Raw genomic sequence first — 20,279 nt, forward strand, 5'->3', positions numbered from 1 at the left:
GTGGCTTGAGCTGGAAATGTGTGTCAGGACAGGAAGAGAAACAGATCCTCTTAGCAGCCTGGAGTTGGCCCACTCTCAGGAAAGTGTCACTTGAGTTGGTCAACCTCAGAGTGCCAGGCGAGATAGTTTCTTCCTCCCCCGCAGCAGCCCTACTTCACCCGGCTTCCTGTGGGAGGACTGCTCACCTAAAGGCAGTCGTGGAATCCATGCACACGACTCTGACCTTTCTTCGATATGCTGCTCAGTGTGCCGTACCTGGCCTCCAGGCATTAGACCAGAGATACTCATAGGCGGCTCGCACTCGCATAGTAGCTTATAACAATATGCTAACAATAACAATACATTTTATCAGATAACACACAGCGAATACTGCACAGTATTATGTATTTTTATTAAGTTTGCGTTTTTGTAGTATTAAGTATTTTTATTAAGTATTAATTAAGGCTTAATGGTGTTTCCTAAAGGGGGAACGGTTAAACCTGGCAACGCAGCCCGCTGAAACCACCGTCACACTTGACCGCAGAGCATGCTAGCTCCTTTAGCCAGCGCGAGATGCAAGGCAAGTTTATTTGTACAGCACAATTCAACTACAAGGCGATTCAAAGTGCTTTACAGATACATTAAAACAGTAGAAATAAAAAGCATGATTTAAATTTTAAACAAAAAAAGAAAGAGATAAGAACAATAGATAGAATCAGATAAAATCAGTCGTTAAAATGTGATTAAGTTTTGCAACTCAAGCTTCAGATTCGGAGCTTTATTCAAATGCAGCTGAAAATGCAGGCACAATGGATCGGTTTTGAATGTCTCACTATGATTACAACAACAAACTACAAATACAACATGAAGAAAGTCAAGGACATGCACGCCAGCTTCAGCTCATCCCAGTATTAAGGCAAATGTGGTCTGAATTGAAAATGTATTGGCTGTGTTGTTTCTTTTTTGTTGGATGTTTTATGTGTAGAAATGCATATTTGCAAAAGGGGGACTTTAGTATGTTGTCGTAAAAGTGGCTCTTCCCTTGATTTTGCTCTGCCAATGTGGCTCTTGTGGAAAAAATAGTGAGTATCACTGGTCTAGATCAATCCAAGGATCCAAACTGCCTGTTAGGGCAATTAGACGGAGCCTCTGCTGGGCAGGACTTGGAGCTCCTGCTGAGGGCTGCCAGGCATGTCCAGGTCGATCCCCACAACCAGCAAAGACTTCAACACAAAACACATCACAACACATGTTCGAACTCTAACCTCTTTGCAGTTTCTTTGCTCCCACAAGCAGCTGCCCTGATAAAAAAAAAACACAAGCCTACAGATAGTTGACTTTTTGTGTTCCGTCTTTGCCTCTCCGGCTCCGCACATTCCTCCTCTCATCTCTCTCTTCTTGTCTCCAGATGTTTCTCTAACCATGTCACGCAGACAGCGACAGAGAACAGGCAGACCATGTTCATTCCATCAATTTATTGAAAACAGATACAACAGGAAGAGTTCATTCCTGAACAGCCCCCCCCCTCCCTCCCTCCCTCCCCGTCCATAACTACAATCAATAAACAACGCCTGGTTTTAAAAGCATGCGTGGCATTTAATAGATTTCAATAAAAGCTCCACCACTGTCTCTATGAAAAAGGATGGCATTGCGTTACAGCAGCAAAACCTGCGTCATAAAACCCATAAAGTAAACACTTATCCCAGAGTCAGTCCGACCATTTCCTAGAAAGTCACATTCATAGCTGCTATGTGGAAATCTCTCGATTATGGAAGTTAATAAACATATAGAAACTAAACCGGAGTATACGGACGATAATTTACCTTCATTCGCTCAACTGAAAGCCTTAAAAGAAACTCTTAACTCAGATACAGTTACACAAACAACTGTACACTGGAAAAAATCTAAATCATACCAAGTATATTTGTCTCATTGAGTATCTCATTACACTTGATATAAGACACAACTGCCTAACAAGCACCATTTCAGCCAGATATAGGGACTTGTTTTAATACAATACATCTGGAATATCTTGTTAAGTGAAAAAGTCTTGAAAACATCTCATTTTGAGTCATATTTCACATGAAACAAGCTTTTTTTTTTCATTTGAAGAGGTTTTTAAGCTAATTTCAAGATCACTTTTTAACTCAAAAGTCCCAAATATCACATCTTATTTCAAGAAATCTTGACAAGCCGATTTTCACTAACTCCATTGGCAGATTTTTTTGCTTATTTCAAGCAAAAACGTCTTGTATTTGTTGTTTTTTAACTTATTTTTTCCAGTGTAGGCCTCGAAACGTTCTGGTAAACGATTCAAATGTCGGCCCCCGACCTCAAAACAGACAAATTAATGGGGTCTGACTGCGGCGGTTCACTAAGGCAGATGAATGCGCCCCAAGTTGGCATCTCGCGTACGGTTCCATCCCGTTTTCTGTGCTCCACTGAAGTTAAAAGACGGTTAAAATCATTAAGTGGGAATGTTAGATGTCAGCTCTGATTGTGACGGAAATAATAGAGTCCCAACATTTACCAATTTATCCTTAGATTCCTATAGGGTGACCAGATTTTTCTTCATGCAGTACAGTCAAAAAACAAGCCATATGCAACATCAGCCTGAATAAATGATCCCCCTCTTGATTAGCTATGACGGGCGAGGCCTGTCCTCGCTGTCAGCACCTCGGCTGAGTTAAGGAGCATCAAATGATTTTTCTCAACGCGAAGCTGGCAGCGCACATTATTCATGCGTTTCGCCTGCAAACCGCAGTCGACGTTATTACATGTTAATCATTTTCATGACGGGAAAGCAAACCAACTGCATGAGAAAGCAAACAGCACAAAGCAGGCGATCTTCCAAATATTTGAGCTGCAGCGCGAGGATGATTGTGAAGTTAGAACAGATGTTTAATAAGAAAGAGCTTCGTTAGGTTTTCTGAAAGGAAGATTTGATCTCGGTCCAGTTAACCAATTGGAATTTGACGAATGCCATAAAGACTCATTTGACTGTGAAGAGCCAATTGCAACGGGAAGAGTTTACATGGATTTAAAGGGATAGTTCGTCTCTTTTCACCTGTTGTTGGATACGTGAGGAAGGCTGACACAGGCCGAAACGTTGTCACAATAAAAGATCATTACTGTAACTCGGGAGTGTGCGGCACTTCTCTCTTTTCTCAATAGTTTGCCTCTTTTGACATGAAGCTGTATGACATCCCATATCAGCAACATCATTTCTGAACATCTTCTTACCCCCTGCTGCGTCCTGTGAGCAGAGTTCCAGCCTCGTTTTAGTGTTGACGAAGGTAGTCCGGCTAGTTGGCTGGGGTTTAAAAAATAAAGCGTCTTGCTTCTCAAAACAATATGCGTTCAAAAGAGTAATACATTTGCATCACAAAATCGTTCTCCAGGAAAAGTCAGACCTCACAATCGCTTGGCACTATTTTTGCCTCCCTTCATGTCAATGCGTACAGCTACCTAGCGATAGCCGCACCTGTTACGGTGTTTGCTGCTCGGTCTGCACTTCGGTCTGCAGGGTCTCGGTCTGATACGAAGGGAGAGAAATAGCGTCAAGCGATTGTGAGGTCTGACTTTTTCTGGAGGGACGATTTTGTGGTGCAAATGTATTAAGATTAAGATTAAGATCCGATTTATTGGTCATGCATACACACGAAATTTGTCCTCCGCTTTTAACCCATCCAGGTTGGCACCTGTTGACATGCACAGGGTCACACACTCAGAGACAGATGCCAACCTGGAGCGGTGGGCAGCTATTTTAGCTCCCGGGGAGCATGGGGGTACGGTGCCTTGCTCAAGGGCACCTCGGCCGTGACAAGGAGGTGGACTGACACCCCTCCAGCTATCAGATCCTATTACTCTTTTGAACGCATATTGTTTTGAGAAGCAAAACGCTTTATTTTCGGGACCCTAGAAAACTAGCCGGACTACCTTCATCAACGCCAAAACGAGGCTGGAACTCTGCTCACAGGACGCAGCAGGGGGTAAGAAGATGTTCATAAATGATGTTGCTGATATGGGATGTCATACAGCTTCATGTCAAAAGAGGCGAACTATCCCTTTAAGTGAGGGTTTAGGTGTTGAAGGTAGGGCTGTAGCGATACACTAATCTCCAATACGATACACGATATTCAGCCAACGATACGATTCGATACACTTACATCATTTTTTGGGGGGAAAAAAGGGACAGTGTGATTTGACATGAATCGTCGCTGATTGGACTGGTGGTCCGACCTTTGAACCGAAGGACAACACAGCCAGACAAACAGAAACAAACGAACATGTCACAAACGTGAGAGCTGTGAACTTTATACAACATTTTTATGAACTAATTTATCACTGTTTTGTATAATGTGACCCCCTGGCAATGTATTATATTATATTAATGTTCTGTGTTTTCACTAATTGTAATGTCTGACTTTTCAATAAAGTTTGCTTTAAAAAAAAAAAAAAAACGATACTCACGGCTGAAAAATCGATACTTTATCTGGAAATGAAATATCGATATATATCGCAGTATCGATAAAATTGCTCAGCCCTAGTTGAAGCGCTCTCATTTGTTCTTTAGTTTGGAGCTTCACATCTCCTTTAACAGCACCACAAACCCAAAACAAAGAGACGTTTATGGAAAATTAAAGGCAGTTTTGTGAAATTGTAACTAAATGTGATTTTATTGCATGGGCATCGCACCCGTGGGGTATGGGGGTGTTTCGACACCCCCACTTTTACAGCAAGATGATTTCACCTTTTTGAATTTTCAATGACCAAATAAAGTTTTAACAAATCATAAAATGTTTTAAAGACTCTGTACCCTCTTTAGAATAATTCCATCCAGATTTGAGCGGTGTAACTATTGTAGTTTCCATACAGGATCTAGTTTAGGGCGATCAAAATGCAGTGAAATGGTCCTGTTCTGCATTTTTACAAATCAGAAAAAGGTTTCACAAATCCCAAACAAGGTTTTAATGAATCTATAGCCTCTTTAGGATAATTCCATGCAGATTTGAGCAGTGTAACTATTGTAGTTTCCATACAGGACCTAGTTTAGGGCGATCAGAATGCAAAAAATGCAGTGAAATGGCCCTTTATGCCCATCTATCTAATTCGCGAATCGGATGCCAACTTGAGCGTCATGTCTATGGGCTTGATGTGGCGCTCATGTTGTAAAGATGAACGGATCAGACGATGCCCAAACGTGGCACACATGGATTTAACAGCAGAAAGTCTCTGTCTCCGCTGTGAAGTACGTGTGAACAGCGTGCGGAAATAATCCGGCCCAAATCGCCTGAACACCTCCTGCGTTAATGTGTGAAAACACCTCCAAGTTATTGTAGTTTTCCTGAGCAACAAGTGCTTATTTTTGCTCCCGGGCGCAGATCAACTGTACCGGTTTCGGCACTTACTTTGGGGGTGCAAATTGTTATCTAAAAAACCTTCGAAAAGTTAAGCGATCTAACAAAAACATTCAGCTTCTGAGCTTTCGGCCACATGTTACCCGTGGAGGCATTTTTCTAAATTTGTTTCTTTGGTGACTGCTGATTTACGTCGTCTGGGAAATGTCCGCTACACTGGAAAAAATGCCCCTCCAAAAATAAGTAAGAAAAACAACAAATACAAGATGTTTTTGCTTGAAATAAGCAAAAAAAAATCTGCCAATGGAACTAGTGAAAATCGGCTTGTCGAGATTTCTTGAAATAAGATGTGATATTTGGGACTTTTGAGATAAAAGTCATCTTGAAATTAGCTTAAAAACGTCTTCAAATGTAAAAATTTTCATACATATTCCAGATGTATTGTCTTCAAACAAGTCCCTATATCTGGCTGAAATAGTGCTTATTAGGCAGTTGTGTCTTATATTAAGTGTAATGAGATATTTTGACTAGAAATGAGACAAATATACTTGGTAAGACTTTGATTTTTTTTTTCCAGTGTAGAGCTAAAGTTAAGTCCAAAATTATTCAAGAAGAGTTTGTTCTCAGTTTCTGTCGGTTAACTGATGTCTTTTGGTTGGTTTGTTGAAGGAGCTGCTTTAAACAAACTGCAGCACACTGTAATGGAAGCTGGCCAAGTGACAAAACGCGAAATAACAAAGCTGTCAGAATGATCTATGCCTCACAGAATGTAAAACAACTGCTTTTTATGAAGTGATGTGCAAGTCACGACGTGGTCAGCGGGTGCAGCTTGTGGCGATGATATAGCTCTCATGTGAAAGAAAACACATGTTGTCAAGAAGGAACTTTGCAGGTAGAAATCGCTCCTGGTGGAGGGAAAGGAATAAATCAACCCCAGAACCTTTTGTTCTGCAGATTTGGCCAGATGTTATTGAGGATTATCACTTAGCCTTATATGAAATTATTTATGGTCTGGAATGCACTGGGCCGTGGCAACTTAACAATGATGTGTCGATGGAGACGGACAAGTAAAGGAGGAAAAAAATGCAAGATGGAGGCTGAATCCTTCAGAATGAGGGAGTGTCTCAAGCCGAACGTGTGGTTTAGGAAATTAGACATAAAGGTGTTTGTCAGCAATCGTCAGATTTGTTTTTTTTTAATCTTTTCATTATGCACAAACTGCCTAAATTTCACAGTATCCAACACAAGGCGAGTTTGTCCTGACTAATAGATTCACTTATCAAGAGTTTGTTGAAAGATTTAGATCTTAAAGATGCCGCAATGCAATACATTCCAGGCCATAAATCATTCATTCTAACTTTTGAATATGGATGGGAGGATCCTGGTGTATCCTTTGATCGTTTCATCTTTACCACAGTCAATTATTTCTGTTCTGCCTCACACAATAGTTCAGCAAATCCTTCACGGGCACCGAGTGTTGTCTGGAGATAAGTTTAGATCAAACTGGAGGAAAAAAAACAAAGATCCTGTCGCCTTTTGTATTATTCCAAAACAAAGCTGAGGTGGACTGGATTGGCTCAGAGAGCAAACAGCATGTCTTTTTGTTGAATTAGTTTAAAGCTCAGCGGCGGTTTGAGGTAAATCACTCCCTGGACAGATGGGCAGACAGCAAACAACCCAGAGATCGGACACTAAATGTTTCACATGTGAAAATAAAACAGAAACAGAAAATATTTCAAGCAATAAGAAAGCTAATCTCAGCTGGAGACATTTTTTGCTGTTCTCCGGGTGTTTCCTTACCCTCTGCTTGTTTTTCCATAATGCAGTCTCAACACTTTTTCTGCTTCTGTGGTAGAAATCACACAATGACCGATTGCTTTATTTTCTCAGCGCGTACCCCCCTCTCGCGTTTGTTATTGCAGAACAGGAGGATATACCGGACAGGGGGCCGATGCTGAGCCTGCACAATCTGGACATTTTCTCTCTAATAATTTGAAATCCTGTGGGGTCGATGAGGGGTATGGGGGTGGGGGGGCATGAATGAGGGAAGGAGCAGGGTGTCTGGATGACTGGGCCAGATCCCCAGGTCTGCTGAGGGTATGTGAAAGGTGAGCACTGCTGCAGCGGGGTCAGGTATGCAGTCTGGCAGGCCGGCACGTGCTGGTGTTCTGACTGATATCTGCAGTTTTAACCCACCAAAACAGTCAAACTAAATCTTTATGGTTGCACCTACACAATCATTTCACTCTGTTTTGCATTGTCTATGCACTATTTATATTTAATTATCTCATTTATTAATCTTCAGTTACTTATTGACATAGCATATGTAACCGGTATGAAACCTCTGCGTTGTGTTAAGGTCAGAACGAATGGAGACCACACCGCTGCTCTTTTTTCGAAGGTCTTTATTTTCCTCCACCTTTCCTCACCGAACATCAGAAAAAAGAGGAAGAGTTTAGGTGGACCGTGTCTTTTGTCACAGATGTTGCTCCCCCATAAAAAGAATGTACAGAAACCTAAAAAGAAAACAAAAGTTCCACCTGACTGGTCTTATAAATGTCATAAAAACAATTAAAAACAATCATTTTGTGGAATTATACACAAGCCAAATTAACCCTTGTTACACATATATAGTGTATATATTTATTCTGTGTATATTATTTATTCTGTATATATAAAATGCACAACTTTGCACTTCTGGTTGGATGCTAACTGCATTTCATTGGCTCTTTGACAATAAAGTTGAATCTAAATATGTCGTTTTTGTGAGTTAATATGGAGTACAGGCAGCTGCACACCTGACCAGAGGCATGTTGTATCCTTATTGCCTGTGTGTGTGGGGAGGGGGTATCACTAATGGCATTCAGATACACCATTGATGCCGGTGGTGCAAAAGCCCCACACAACACACATGAATGACTCTGAGGCAGCTCTTCCCTCTCTCTTGTTGAAATGTGCATACATGCATGTCATGTGTAAAAAGAACATTTCTATTAGCAAACATTAAAAAGAAATGTTGCACCCAGCACTGTCAAGCTACAACTGCAGCTCTCTGAAATTCCCTTCCCTGTGACAAGATGGAAACAAACGCCTTTTTTTTTTTTTTTTTTTACTCCACCCACCCCCCCAAAAAGCAATTTTAGCCGGAATACACTGCAGATGAGCAGTCCTCAGAAAATGTTATGGCTCAAACAGCTGAATGTTTGAGCAGCCCTCTCCTGAGACTAGCCGTAGAGGTCCCTCATATTGGGGCTCTCCGCTTACATTATGCATACGGAGGAGGGTGTGACTTGTTGGCTCTTTTTTTTTCCGCCTGTATAAAACGAGAAGTTCGCGCAAAAGAAAATACAGATGGAGAAGGCTAGCCGGCTCGCTGTGTCACAGAGAGTCCCCCTTAAACCTATGTGACAACTCGCATACTGTCCTTTTGTGACCAGCTTAATCAGCACAATGCCCGGTCTCTGCGTGCTTTGTCTTGCCGCCGCGCTGGCTGCTTTCGCCCGGATCGCTGGCACGGTGGGACCGGTGGTCCGATGTGAACCGTGCGACGCCAGCGCGCTGCTTCAGTGCAAGCCGCTGCCGAAGGACTGCGGGGAGCGGGTGAGGGAGCCCGGCTGCGGCTGCTGCATGACGTGCGCCCTCGGCGAGGGACAGGCGTGTGGAGTGTACACGGCGCGCTGCGGCTCCGGCTTAACCTGCCAGCACCAGCCCGGAGAGAGCAGACCCCTGCAGGCTCTGTTGGAGGGACGGGGGGTGTGCTCCAGCGCCGCGTCCAAAAAACTCAACAGCATTCTCATCCCGACCCCTAAACAAGGTAGTTTCATTTGCGCTTTTTATGATTTATGCATTACTTCTTGCTCGTGGGGGGTGGGGGGGATTTGACAGGCGCGTGAGGGGGGTGTTCCCTCTTTAAGCGCGTAATGTTGATAGTGCAAAGTGAAAGAATATGCATGTTTCGCTACCTTCTACAACATAAAACACACTAACCATCGTGCTCAGCTGTGCTCAGCAAACCCCACGGGCTTCTGGAAGTTTTTAAGGGATAAATAACACCAAACTGAGGGTCGGAGGATCATACAGGAATGAATTGTATTCACTTTTTTTCTTGCGCGCACAGCTTTGGACAATCGCGCGTAAAACGTACATTTTCAAAAGGTTTGCAGATTGTTTTTAGTGTAAAGGACAACAATGCTCCAGCTTCTTCCACACACACACGCAGAGGCGGGCTCCTCCAACCCAGTAGTTAAGGGATGCCACATACATACTGTAAGTACACAGCATTTAGCGGAGGCTGAGCGGAGAGCATGTCCCTGTCTTTGTGCCATGTCCTTATTTCCCTTCAGTAAAGCTCGTGGGATTTTTATGCTCATCATGAAAGTATGTGACGCAGATTCCCCCAGTTCAGGAGTGAGCCAGCACATCTCAGGTGTCTGGTGAGGAGGATACACACAAAGAGACACACCCACTGCCAGTGAGCACTGACTAAGTGCGCGCTTGCAAAACATTGAGAGACATCCTGTGCGTGGTGTTTTGTGTGAATGGACGCGAGCTGCACACACTGGTCAAACGGCACACATACCACTTCCATGTGAATACACACAGTTGTGTGTTTAGGCGCAGCTGACGGGAGGCCCCCAGGTGCCTCCTTCTCTCTGGGTATTTGGTCTGGCCACAGTAATGTGTTGTGTGCGAGCTCTCAACAGTCACATTGTCACACATTCACACTCCAACATGCTTACAGCTCTTATTTTTATCTTATTAATTCAGCCAGCCTGCTATTTCCTGATCTCATTTCTCCTTCTCTGTTATTTACAGTGTTTACCACAAGCCTATGATATCAGAGTAAACTAACAATAGTTCTAATTTTGGAGTATCTTATGCAGAATAGCTGCAGTGAGACATATGAGTGCATGTCATAGGTACAGTACCTCCACAGCTGGAAGATGAGGGGGGAAAGGGATGGAATTGATCTCAAGCGCCCCTGCTGGTCAGAGTGGCTCACTCCAGCCCAGTGGTTTCCACTCCCATCTGTCCCCAGCACCAGAGCAGCTTCTCCTCCCAGACGCTGACCAGCTCGGCTGTTTACTCCTGTGCCATTATGCAAACAAACTGCGTAATGTGTTTATCCAAAAAAGACTCCTGCCTTCACAGAAGGGGTTTTATGAACATTTATATTGACAATTAAAAATTAATGACGGCAAGAATTTAAAAACGGGGCTCAGTATTTCTGTCCTTGGGTTATGGATGTTTATGGGCATCTCAGAAAAAACCATAAGCGGGCCGTTTCAGGTTAAAGAGCAGTTTCTGACTCGGCCCAGAGGCTGTTGTTGACATCCATGTTGTTATTCCCAGTTCTGCTGATGGCGGAGCCCCACCACGTCACTAATTGATCAGGTAGCCACAGAGAAAGGGTAGGCTGCCAGCCTGCCTGCCCACACGAGCTACACGCCTACATGCCCATCCACCGCCCTCACCGCAGCTCGCGCATACAAAATCTGCTTCCAGTTAAAAGTGTTCGGGTGTGTTAGGCGCTGCATGAGTGTTCCCATCCTGCCTCTGGCTTTCCAGGGCGCTGTCTGCAGGCCTGGTGACCTCCTTTAACTGTGGTGGTGTGCTCAACAAGGTGACAGATGGAGGGAAGTTTGGTCCCCCCGAAGCCTGCTCTGCTCTGTGTTAAACAATTTGACAGAAAACGTATCCAAGCTATTAATATCTGCTCCATCATCCTCAGTTTTACCTGCCCTGACCTTCTCCCAGTCCTAGAGTACACATTCACACTCAATATTTAACCCGACTGTTTTATCCCGACTGTTTCAACCCAAATGTTTCAACCCAAATGTTTTAACCCGACTGTTTCAACCCAAATGTTTTAACCAGACTGTTTCAACCCGACTGTTTTAACCAGACTGTTTCAACCCGACTGTTTTAACCAGACTGTTTCAACCCGACTGTTTCAACCCAAATGTTTCAACCCGACTGTTTCAACCCGACTGTTTTATCCAGACTGTTTCAACCCGACTGTTTCATCCCGACTGTTTCATCCAGACTGTTTCATCCAGACTGTTTCATCCAGACTGTTTCAACCCGACTGTTTCATCCAGACTGTTTCATCCAGACTGTTTCAACCCAGACTGTTTCATCCAGACTGTTTCATCCAGACTGTTTTATCCCGACTGTTTCAACCCGACTGTTTCATCCAGACTGTTTCATCCAGACTGTTTTATCCAGACTGTTTCAACCCGACTGTTTTATCCAGACTGTTTCATCCAGACTGTTTCAACCCAGACTGTTTCAACCCGACTGTTTCATCCCGACTGTTTCATCCCGACTGTTTCATCCCGACTGTTTTATCCAGACTGTTTCATCCAGACTGTTTTATCCAGACTGTTTCAACCCGACTGTTTCAACCCGACTGTTTTATCCAGACTGTTTCAACCCGACTGTTTTATCCAGACTGTTTCAACCCGACTGTTTTATCCAGACTGTTTCATCCAGACTGTTTCAACCCGACTGTTTCATCCCGACTGTTTTAACCAGACTGTTTCAACCCGACTGTTTCAACCCAAATGTTTCAACCCGACTGTTTCAACCCGACTGTTTTATCCAGACTGTTTCATCCAGACTGTTTTATCCAGACTGTTTCAACCCGACTGTTTCAACCCGACTGTTTTATCCAGACTGTTTCAACCCAGACTGTTTCAACCCGACTGTTTCAACCCGACTGTTTCAACCCGACTGTTTCAACCCGACTGTTTCATCCAGACTGTTTCAACCCGACTGTTTCATCCAGACTGTTTTATCCCGACTGTTTCAACCCGACTGTTTCATCCAGACTGTTTCAACCCGACTGTTTCAACCCGACTGTTTCAACCCGACTGTTTCAACCCGACTGTTTCATCCAGACTGTTTCATCCAGACTGTTTCAACCAGACTGTTTCATCCAGACTGTTTCATCCAGACTGTTTCATCCAGACTGTTTCAACCCGACTGTTTCAACCCGACTGTTTCATCCAGACTGTTTCATCCAGACTGTTTCATCCAGACTGTTTTATCCAGACTGTTTCAACCCGACTGTTTCATCCCGACTGTTTCAACCCGACTGTTTCATCCCGACTGTTTCATCCCGACTGTTTTAACCCGACTGTTTCATCCCGACTGTTTTATCCCGACTGTTTTATCCCTCAGCTTGTCTTTTATCTCCCGGGCTGCACACTGTGGAGATTTGTGGATATGTTATCGTCATGTTTCTGTTTATTATTTGGCTTCATCTCTGACTCCAAACAGCCCTGAAGGCAACTAAATACCTTTATTTAGTCAGTTTCAAACAAGCCGCTCCTACGCAGTCAAGAATTCCCTTCAGGACTGAGCGAGATATTAGCAGGAACTGATCGTTTTGTCATTTATAAACACTTAAACATCCCTGGCATGCTGACGTTTGCTTTGATTCAGAGGAAAACAAAAATGTATGTGGGAAATGATTTTAAACAGGCTCGAGTTTTGTAATGTCTAACTATTTCCTCCACACTGAAAGAAGGAATTTTTGTTACTCAACAACAGTCAGCACACATGAAATACTGGCACTGATGAGAACTTACCTTTTTCCATACAGAAAATACTGGAAATCAAGTCGAAGACAATGCCAACGTGACCCAGACAATGACAGTGATGCCCGGCGTGGTGACTGTGAAGGGTGGGCACAGTCAGGGGTCGATGGACACGAGGTCTCCGCTGCACAACAAGCTGTTGCAGATAGCTCAGAACAAGAAAACGCAGAGCTACAAGGTGGAATCGGTGTCGGGAGGGGCCAACATGGACATGCACAACTTCTCCCTGGAGAACAAGAGGGAGTCTGAGTATGTAAGTCACACCCAGAGGCGATGAAATTTCTCTGTGCTTTCTGCTGGGTTTAGTGGAGTTCAGGGGATTCACAGAGGATTGCATATTAAACAAGCTTAACAAGGTTTAAAACACAATCTTGGTTAGAAAACACCAGAGATGGGGACTCGAGTCACCGTGACCTGGACTCGAGTCGACTCAAGTCGCTGTTTTGATGACTTGTGACTTGCCTTGACAAAAAATAACTCGAGACTCGACTTGGACTTGGAAGTTAAAGACTCGGCACTTGACTTGAGGCTGAGAATGGCGTCATGATTGGATCCCTACCCTGTCAATCAGCCATGCCCTCTCTACATACCTTAGTGTTTATTGGAGAGAATAAACTCATATCAGATATGCATCAACATGTCAGCGGGAGGGGGACCGAGTCATTGGCTGTGTTCGAAACCGCCTACTACATGCAAACAGCCATACTGATCGATCAGACAGTATGCAGAGCGTTTACCCACAATGCATTTCGCTCCTGCCTGAGCCGAAATCAGCCGTCCTGAAGCTGATTTCGCTTAAGCTCTAAACTCTGTAAACTTTAGCAACATTTGAAACATTTTCAGGCGAGAAAGTAGTCGTTTAGATCCCCAACGTGTTGAAAACCTGACAAAATACCGGCTATTTACAATTTTGTTCCCATGAATTCGGCGCTACTAAAGCTAGCCGCAGTGAGCAACGCACTTCCTGTTATTTTCACAAAATAAAATACCCGTTGTCTTTTATCATAGGGAAAGCCATTACGATACAATTGGTGCTTTTGTTTTGAAAACAGGAAGTGAACCTACCCTCGTTGTAGCTAGCTTGAAACTGCCGTTTTGACAGGAAATGACGATCGGCGACGTCACGTTACGTTGCATCTTGGGTAGTTTGAGTATGAGTAGTAACCTCATGATGCATACCCAACATTTCGGCAAATCTAGTATGCATCCGGGAACTTACAAAAAGTTAAAGTTAGTAGGAGTAGTGGGAGAAATAGGCGGTTTCTAACACAGCCATTGTCTTCGGCTTTCGTAATCACCATTTTGACGGCAAAAGACGAACAGCACAGTGTAAGACAGACGGCATCAACATCTCAGACAGCCAGATGAAAACTTTGACCTTTGTTCCTCATTTAAAAATCCATTCTGACCAGTAACTGCTTGTCAAATTAGCTAACATTATCCTGTTAGCCTAGTCGGTAGTTAGCTAACGTTAGCTTGACAGGTTGGTGTTTACTGACAGTTACTTATATCTTGTCTTTTCACTTTATTAAGATCAGATTCTGCAGGTAAAATTGAAATAATAAGGTGACTTGACTTTGACTTGACCAAGAAAAAATTACTTGGGACTTGAAAGCTAAGACTTGAGACTTGCACATGTGTGACTTGGTCCCAACAAAAAGCGCGGCTGAGCCGGATTCAAGAGACTAACTGTACAAAACAAACAAAAGGACTTGACTTGGCATGGGAATAAATAAATAAATACTTAGCTTGGGTAACGACGAATATCATGGACAGTACAGGTATCATGGCAAACAACGAAGTAAGGTGTGAAACGAAGGCAAAGATCCGACACACTGAGAGGGGAGACTGGAAACTAAATAGGGAGTGAGTGATTGGTGACAAGGTGCAGCTGGTGAAACTGGACAGGTGAGGGGAATGAACTAATTAACAAGCATGGGAAGTGAGGGGAAAAACAATGGCAAAACTAAATACTCAAAATCAAGACATGAACTGAACTGAAAATCAAAACGTAACCTAAAACATAAAACTAAAAGCATGAGTCCCATGGCGTGACCCACTATCATGTTTAGCTGTAGAATAAATACTTTAAACTATCTTTTTCCAACTTGAAATTTTATAACTTTTCCTAAAGGGACCCCATCATTAGAAAAAAATCATACTTTATTTTTGTTTATGTTTCCATGTGGGCTGTACACCACTAGGGTACAAAGATTGTCTTATGGGTCATTTTTGACCCGTGAATTATAAAAACATTTAAACACCAGAAAAAAGTTCATTTTTTTTCCCCTTTCAATATAATTAATTCAGAAGTAATTACTTCACATTTATATAATAGCAATAATAAACCTTTATTATGTAAAAGAAAACTGAGAAAACTGTTGGTCCAACTGAGAGTTGGTTTGTGGTAAAAAAAAAAAAGAAGTGTAATCCTGAAAACTGGTGATGTTTGTATTGTGTAACAAAAAATACATGATAAAAAATGTATTGAATTGAGTTGAATAGATAAATAACAGGTGGTTTCATCATACAAAATAGATTTTGGATTTAAAATTCAATTAAGTTGGTTTATTTTGGGGCTTTGGTAGGGCGAGTCATTTTTGACCCATAGGACAAGGGGAGTAAACACAATGTTAAGATGTTAAGGGTAATGTTAAGGGTTAAGCCAAATGAAACTGTGAACAGTTCACCAACATTTTAACCAAAGCTTCAGTTGCAGATTACGTTGCGGCAGCTCGTAATTGCACAAACTTTCAGATGTAACCCTAACCTCCATGGCTTACTTCATTGATATGCAAAGCATATTCAAATTATGTGTCTGCAACCAGCAATTTTTTTTTTGTTAACCAAGCATCAAAGGTATGTTCCAGTATCAAATACCAATAAATGGCAGTTATTCTTCCAAAGATAATACCTTGAAGAGTTTTGAGCGAATACTTTAAAAATCTTTTAAAAGTCTTTTCTAAAACCAACAGAGAGAGGCAATGACATCGCTATTATTTGTATCTGGCTTTCTTTGCCAGGAACCCATGCATCATGAGTCTTTCATTAAGAAGCTGGAAATAGTTAGCCGCCCTTTTGCCAGCTAGTTTTCTAAACCTTTCAATGTGCTGAAAGTCACAGATTGAAGAATCTGTCATTCAGAGGCCAGCTTGCTGTGTCTTCTGCTCGCCAGGTATGATTTGCTTTCTTTCTACTCAGTATGTTAGTATGTATGGAAGTTAAAACATTTAAATCACGCCTTAATAATAATATAATGCGTTATATTAATAATGCATTAATGCTGAGAGAAAAACAGCTTTTAAATGCAACGCAACAGTGAAAAACACGAGATAAAAAGATGGTTTGTGCAACACAAATCTGCCACGTCTGAGAGGCGGAATGGAGGAAAAAATCTGACAAGGAACGTATTATCCAGACATTTGAGAGTTAAGAACTACCTTGCAAACAGGAATCCCTCCATGTGGGTTTGGCATATTCCCTCGCCAGGTTTTTAAAAACGCATCGTCTTCCATGACCTCCGACCTGTGTGCACAAGAGTTGCTGAGAGGTGTGAAATTGTAGTATTTCTAGGATTTTTGCTTGCGAGTTAGCACGATTCTAGCTCACATAGCATCTAAAACCCAGACAAATTCTGATCTATGAACTTTGAGGGAGGGTAGCCCGTTGTATTTGAAAAAGTAAGAATATCAAAAGTGTCCATGATGAGCTCTATACGCAGCCAAGAGAAGGAAGTCTCAGAATAAATGGCTGTAAACAAACCAGGTGTCCTGCTAGCTTCCCAGTATCAAGCACCACCATAACCACTAAGGTTTGAATCCTGCTCAAGGGTCTAAACAGGGATTGTGATTTATTGTAAAAGGAGGAGGCCATGGACCAGTAGGACGAGTTTACCCCCCCAAAATGAGATATTTAGCTAAATATTCTATCTGGAATGATCTCAGAAAGTCTGGAAAACAATGAACAAAAATGTTTTTGCTCATTGGATCCAAACCACATTTGGAGATGATTAGTAATCAGATTGTGATCAGATGTGATTGAGTGCAGATATGTCGTGTTGTGGATGTTATGGCTGCTCAGATAATGCTTTTTTAATTTGCATTTCTACTTTTTCATCACTCGCACTGCGCCACAAAAAAAATGATAAAATCCAGAATGTCGCAAGTGATGAGAAGAGTCGATGCTGGAAGACATCAACAGTCTGCAGACAGAAATAAATTGCGTCCTGGCTCTGCACAGACAAACTTCTGAGTCGGAAAGTCCTATCATCAGCACAGCCACGTATTTACTTATGCCTGTGTTGTTACCACGGTGGCCCAAACAGAAAGATCGATGATGTTCTTCGGGCATCAATCGTTTTGATTCGATCAGTAGCTGCACACTCAATCAATCCCAAGATCCGATGCCTGCTGGTGTGAACGAACGCCACAGTGGCTTTCCGCTCCGCCTCGGCCGTACGCAGCTGGCAAAAATGCGTCTCATTGTCAGCCCATGGGTAGGTGGTATGCATGCGGAGGCAGAAACACAAGGTCCAAACAGTGCAAAACATTGCTGCACTCTGCAATTTGTGGTCGAAAAACTCCACAGCGCAGCTTTACCTTCTTTACAATTGTTTGGAGAAAAATCAGCTTTGATTACAAATATTTTGTGACAGAAAGTAGCAGTTTTTTTTACTAAATTTACATCTCATTTTGGGATTTAACCTCTTCAAATTGGACCTACCGGCGGGTTTACCTCTGCAGCTCAGTGTTGTTCAGACCAGAATGTTTTTAATGCATTTAATTCTTTTTTACCACATTTTTACCACATTTTTAACATGTTTCAACAAGATTTTCTTTTTAAAAAGACCCGAAAGGTAAGACATGAACACATCCCATCTGCTTAAAATAGTCCACGAATGGAAAAGGGATAAACTAATGCTACGTTTTAGCTTCTAGGGGACTCTTTTTTTAGGCTATAGTCTGTTTTTTGGAGTCTTATATCCCGATTGAGTCCACTTGGACTCAAGTAGCAGTTATTTTACAAAACTTTTATCTCATTTTGGGATTTAACCTCTTCACTGGAAAAAATCTAAATCTTACCAAGTATATTTGTCTCATTGAGTATCTCATTACACTTGGTATAAGACACAACTGCCTAACAAGTACCATTTCAGCCAGATATAGGGACTTGTTTGAAGACAATACATCTGGAATATCTTGTTAAATGAAAAAGTCTTGAAAACAAATTGTTTTGAGTCACATATCATATGAAACAAGCTTTTTTTTTTCATTTGAAGAGATTTTTAAGCTAATTTACGACTCAAAAGTCCTAAATATCACATTTTATTTCAAGAAATCTTGACAAGCCGATTTTCACTAGTTCCATTGGCAGATTTTTTTGCTTATTTCAAGCTAAAACTTCTTGTATTTGTTGTTTTTTTAACTTATTTTTGGAGGGGCATTTTTTCCAGTGTTCAACTTGGACCTACCGGGGTTAGCTCTGCAGCTCAGTGTTGTTCAGACCAGAATGTTTTTAATGCATGAACCCTAACCACATATTTTTAAAGGCATTACTCAAACATAAGATGTTTGGCTTCAGTATTTCTCTTTATTCAAAGATTATATGACTTCAAGAATGAAACCAAGATTGTTTGAAAAAAAACGCACCTACAGATAAGATGGTCCGACTCGACTAAAGGATGTGATTAATGGGACGTTTAGGGTTTAGGCTGAGCAAACATTCCTGATGTATTCATGTCTGTCACTGTGCATGGGTAAGTGCTTAGTATTTAAGTGTATTTGCTGTGTTGCTAGGGGCCGTGTCGGCGGGAGATGGAGAGCATCCTGAACGGTCTTAAAATCAACAATGTGCTCAACCCGAGAGGCTTCCGCATACCCAACTGTGACAGAAAGGGCTTCTACAAGAAAAAACAGGTGAATGGCTCTTCTTGCGGTTTCATCTCTGTCCCCTTTCTGTCTGTCTCACACACACACACACACACACACACACACACACACACACACACCTGTGGACATGCAGATAGACCCACCGCATGCCTGAACACTTCCAAAGAATCCTCAGACTCATCCCAACCACCCACGGATGTACAATCCTCCTTTTTTTTTGCAGCTCAGGTTGCCTTGACAGCCACATCAACACTATATTATCAGAATGGCTAATAACCGTGTATTACTCTGGTAAACGCTCTGCGAGCCGTCTGACTCATGCTTCACAGGAAACGAAGTCGGTCAGGTGTGTTTGTGGTGTGGGAGAGTGTGGGGGGTAGGGATGTAAGAATGCGGTTTGGGCGTGTGTGTGGCACGGTAGATGTGGCAGCAGGGGAGCGTATGTGCGCAGCTTGTTTGATGGCGGTAGTTTTGGCGGGGGTGCTGTTGGTGAGGTAAAAAAACAAAACAAACAGGCCGTCCGTTGGTTTAGTTTTTCTTGTCCGTGGTGCAGCAGACCGGGGGCCACCCATGGCCTGCTCATTGGAAACACAAGGAAAACACAGAGTGGCTGGGCGGGTGACATGCGCTGAGCTGAGGGAAGGAGGGGCGAGACAAAGGAAGGTGATAGATGAAGGCAGGTGGGGCACAGCGTGTCGAGTAAATACCACCATCCTTCTTTAGGAGACTGGGGCTGTGTTCGAAACTGCATACTACATACTACATAATACATACTACATACGGGATAGGCTGTGTTCGAAACCACATACTTCTCCTACTACTCCCACTAACTTTAACTTTTTTTAAGTTCCCGGATGCATACTAGATTCTCTGAAATGTTGGGTATGCATCATGAGGTTACTACTCATACTCAAACTACCCAAGATGCAACGTAACGTGACGTCGCCGATCGTCATTTCCTGTCAAAACGGCAGTTTCAAGCTAGCTACAACGAGGGTAGGTTCACTTCCTGTTTTCAGAACAAAAGCACCAATTGTATCGTAATGGCTTTCCCTATGATAAAAGGCAACGGGTATTTTATTTTGTGAAAATAACCGGAAGTGCGTTGCTCACTGCGGCTAGCTTTAGTAGCGCCGAATTCTTGGGAACAAAATTGTAAATAGCCGGTATTTTGTCAGATTTTCAACACGTTGGGGATCTAAACGACTACTTTCTCGCCTGAAAATGTTTCAAATGTTGCTAAAGTTTACAGAGTTTAGAGCTTAAGGGAAATCAGCTTCAGGCCGGCTGATTTCGGCTCGGGCAGGAGCAAAATGCATTGTGGGTGATGTCTGATCGGTGAGTATGTAGTAGGCGGTTTCGAACACAGCCATACTCATCGATCAGACAGTATGCAGAGCGTTTACCCACAATGCATCTCGCTCCTGCCCGAGCTGAAATCAGCCGGC

The 20,279-nt window shown here is 42.6% G+C and overlaps 1 protein-coding gene across 1 annotated transcript in view; it reads left to right on the forward strand.

Moving 5' to 3' along the window:
- Nucleotides 1–8,545: 8,545 nt before the first annotated feature.
- LOC142400793 (insulin-like growth factor-binding protein 3) overlaps nucleotides 8,546–20,279 on the forward strand; it is a 37,129-nt gene continuing 25,395 nt past the window's right edge. Inside the window, exons 1-3 of the mRNA XM_075486005.1 lie at nucleotides 8,546–9,153; nucleotides 12,949–13,196; nucleotides 18,739–18,858. Coding sequence (XP_075342120.1) covers nucleotides 8,790–9,153; nucleotides 12,949–13,196; nucleotides 18,739–18,858 — 732 coding nt within the window. The 5' untranslated portion in view covers nucleotides 8,546–8,789. The remainder of the gene's footprint in view (nucleotides 9,154–12,948; nucleotides 13,197–18,738; nucleotides 18,859–20,279) is intronic.

Source organism: Odontesthes bonariensis, chromosome 15 (genome assembly GCF_027942865.1).
Source record: "Odontesthes bonariensis isolate fOdoBon6 chromosome 15, fOdoBon6.hap1, whole genome shotgun sequence".
NCBI lineage: Eukaryota > Metazoa > Chordata > Actinopteri > Atheriniformes > Atherinopsidae > Odontesthes > Odontesthes bonariensis.